Raw genomic sequence first — 3664 nt, forward strand, 5'->3', positions numbered from 1 at the left:
GGCCTATCACCCTCACCTTGACCTCCTTCCACCTATCGCATTTCCAACGCCCCTCCCCCAAGTCCTTCCTCCCTACCTTTTATCTTAGCCTGCTGGACACACTTTCCTCATTCCTGAAGAAGGGCTTATGCCCGAAACGTCGATTCTCCTGCTCCTTGGATGCTGCCTGACCTGCTGTGCTTTTCCAGCAACATATTTTCAGCAAGACAATTAATAAGTTAGGTGTTGGAGCTAGACAGAACACTGACAGCAAAACCCAAAACTAAAAATCACATATCTAATCAAAAGCTGTGGACTAAGAGTGATGGGTTGCAAAACATGGATTGCTCTCATACAACTGCATTCTCTGAATCAACAGATTACTTGGTTATTTATTTGCTAGATTTATGATACAACTCACCAACAGTTTGATGTCAGAATTAAATCTTAGTATAAGCCAAACTACTGGATGCATTACAAATGGTTTTATAATCTGAAAGCTTCCTTTCTGCTTTCCAGCAGGCTGTTCTTAATAGTAAAGGCCATGGAATAAGCAATTTCAAAGAGATACAACTGGATATGATATAAAGTCAGCAAACTCCAACAGCATATCAAGCCAAAACAGTACTGATTATACTTACTGCACTGAATGAAGAACAGCCCAACTGGGGCAAATGCTTTTGTTATGTTCTATGCTTCTTCACATAGGAGTCTTACCTGATCAATATCCCCTAGGCGACAGTGGACATCTCGAGACATCTCTTGCAGCAAACCCACTGGACTTTTGTGCAGCACGTGCAGACTAAACATCATACTCATCAACCCTTTACAGAAATGTACATCTTCTGTGGAGGCAAGAACATGTTCATACAGTTTTATACCAACATCCACTAAAAGATGTGATCAGAAAAACATCTGAAGGCAGCAGAAAGTTTTAGAAATAGAATTGATAACTTGTCTTATGTGAGGCTAATTTTGGGGACTGTATCTTTTGTAATCATTATAGATAACATACTTGCAAGTCCAACATGCATCTAATAATGATTAACAGAACATAGCCATTATTGTTCTCTTAATTAGTCACAAACTTGAAATATTCTGAACTTATTAATAAATTGCTTTTACCTTTGTTTTACCAATGCCAGAAAAAGCCTTTGTAAATCTAATTTTAAAGATGCACATTTAATGGACAACATACCTAGGGTAATTTTTGACAAGTTCACTTAGGGATCTGCTGCAAGATCAAAATTGAAACATTACATGTTTTCCCTTTGGAATTCTGATGGGCCCATTTCTCTTTTCTAGCATTTTTAATTTCATCTCAAAATATTGTGAATCTTAGGTCTGTGCCTGAAGTGCCCTTACCTAGATTATTTTCCTTGCAGATCTTTACAGTCCATGTTAACATTTGGCCAAACTACAAACAAAACAGAAAACAGCTTAATGGTAGATCAAATCATACACAGATTTATCAGCACTTGATATTTCACCTCAAATTATGATAGGAAATATATACTTTGAATTGCAAATAAAGCATTTAATTGAAATAAAAAAATTGTTTTTACCTTTTCAATACCAATATGATAAAACTAACAGCCTGCCAAAGAAAACTGACATTGTCATAGCAACATATTTAGTGTACAGAAAGGGATATAATCAGTGCTCCTATTCCAAGAATATCTCTATCGTGACTACTTTTGCGAAATTGTTCACTGTGTCATTATGCTGACTATGTTGCTTAAGTACCTGTCTGCTTTCCCAAGTTGCTTTCTTCACTGTATATTTTTTTTACTGGAGCAATATCACTGCAATTTTCTACACAAAAGAGTAAGACAGCTTAGGGGAAAGTTTCAAAACTACAGTACATTACACTCTCTGCTGATTAACAACATATCAAACATTACCAAAGTGATCAACAGGACTGAATCTTACAGGAATCTGAACAATATCGGCTATGAAAAGAGGTCTGGTAGAATTTGATGAGTCCAGAGAAGGCTTTCACAACATTGGGAGCAACTCACTGCATTTTAAATTAAGTTTTGACGTTGAGACAAAATTCCTGCTTGGTTTGCAGAGAACTTCCTTTCAATAAGGTTTAGTGCTTGCTAACTTTCTAATCTTACTAACTGCAAATCTCATGTTATTAACGTGCAGCTTTCTATCCTACTATCCACTGCAAGCAAATTAGATGTTGATGGATCTCGATATAGAAGTCAGGTTCCTAGCAACTCCAACTCACCATTTGCTCCAAAGGTTCTCCATGTTGGATACCAGACAGTAACATTGCCAATTCAATACAAAATTGGCTTGATGGTAGGAGACAGAAGGTGGTGATGGAGGGTTTTTTCAGACTGGAGGCCTATGGACAGCAGTGTTTCACAGCGATCAGTGCTGGGTCCACTTTTGTTTGTCATTTATATTAATGATTTGGATGAAAACTTAGGAGGCATGGTTAGTAAATCTGCAGATGACAGAAAAAATGGTGGTATAGTTGATACTGAAGGTTATCTGAGATTACAAAGGGATCTTGATCAATTGAACAACAGGCTGAGGAGTGGCAGATAAATGCAAGAAATTGCATTTTGGTAAAACGAACAAGGGCAAGACTTTTACAGTGGTTGGCCCCCGGGCAGTATTGTCAAACAGAGAGATCTAGGGGATCAGGTATATAGTTCTTTGAAAGTTGCGTCACAAGTAGATAGGATGATTAAGAAGGCATTTAGCACACTTGCCTTCATTGCTCAGACCACTGAGTACTGAGTTGTAGAGGTCGTTGAGGTTGTAGAGGACGCTGGTGAGGTCACTTTGGAGTACTGCACAGTTCTGGTCACCCTGTTTTAGGGAGGATATTATTAAGTTGGAGAGATTTCAGAAAAGATTTACAAGGATGTTGCTGGAACTGGAATGTTTGAGTTATAAGGACAGGCTGAGAGATTTTCCACTAGAGAGTAAAAGATTGAGGAGTGACCTTATAAACGTTTATAAAATCATGAAGGACATAGATAAGGTGAATAGCAAAGGTTCTTTCCCTTGAGTGGGGGTGTTCAAAAGCAGGGGACATATTTTTAAGGTGAGAGGAGAAAGATTTAAAAGGGACCTAAGCGGCAACTTTTTCACACGTGTTGTGCGAATGTGGAATGAATTGCCAGAAGAAGTGGTTGATGCAGATCCAGTTACAACATTTCAAAGAGATTTGACAGGTACATGAATAGGAAATGTTTAGAGGGATGTGAATCAAACGTGGACAAGTGGGACTAGTTTTAGTTTGGGACACTTGATTGGCATGGACTACTTAGACCAAAGGATCTGTTTCCATGCTGCATGACTCCAGGACTCTATCTCAAAGCATAGAACATAGAAAAATACAGCACAGAACAGGCCCTTCGGCCCACGATGTTGTGCCGAACATTTGTCCTAGCTTAAGCACCTATCCATGTACCTATCCAATTGCCGCTTAAAGGTCACCAATGATTCTGATTCTGCCACTCCCACAGGCAGCGCATTCCATGCCCCCACTACTCTCTGGGTAAAGAACCCTGACATCCCCCCTATACCTTCCACCCTTCACATTAAATTTATATCCCCTTGTAACACTCTGTTGTACCCGGGGAAAACGTTTCTGACTGTCTACTCTATCTATTCCTCTGATCATCTTATAAACCTCTATCAAGTAACCCCTCATCCT

The 3664-nt window shown here is 39.0% G+C and overlaps 1 protein-coding gene across 3 annotated transcripts in view; it reads right to left on the reverse strand.

The window, feature by feature from the left end:
• fanci (FA complementation group I) overlaps positions 1–3664 on the reverse strand; it is an 81816-nt gene that overhangs the window by 21703 nt on the left and 56449 nt on the right. For all 3 annotated transcript variants that reach the window (XM_043677265.1, XM_043677263.1, XM_043677264.1), the window contains exons 29-30: positions 1345–1396; positions 697–824 (exon numbers count right to left, since the gene is read on the reverse strand). In XM_043677265.1, the coding sequence (XP_043533200.1) occupies positions 697–824; positions 1345–1396 (180 nt within the window). The remainder of the gene's footprint in view (positions 1–696; positions 825–1344; positions 1397–3664) is intronic.

The sequence above is a fragment of the Chiloscyllium plagiosum genome, chromosome 36 (assembly GCF_004010195.1).
Source record: "Chiloscyllium plagiosum isolate BGI_BamShark_2017 chromosome 36, ASM401019v2, whole genome shotgun sequence".
Lineage (NCBI taxonomy): Eukaryota > Metazoa > Chordata > Chondrichthyes > Orectolobiformes > Hemiscylliidae > Chiloscyllium > Chiloscyllium plagiosum.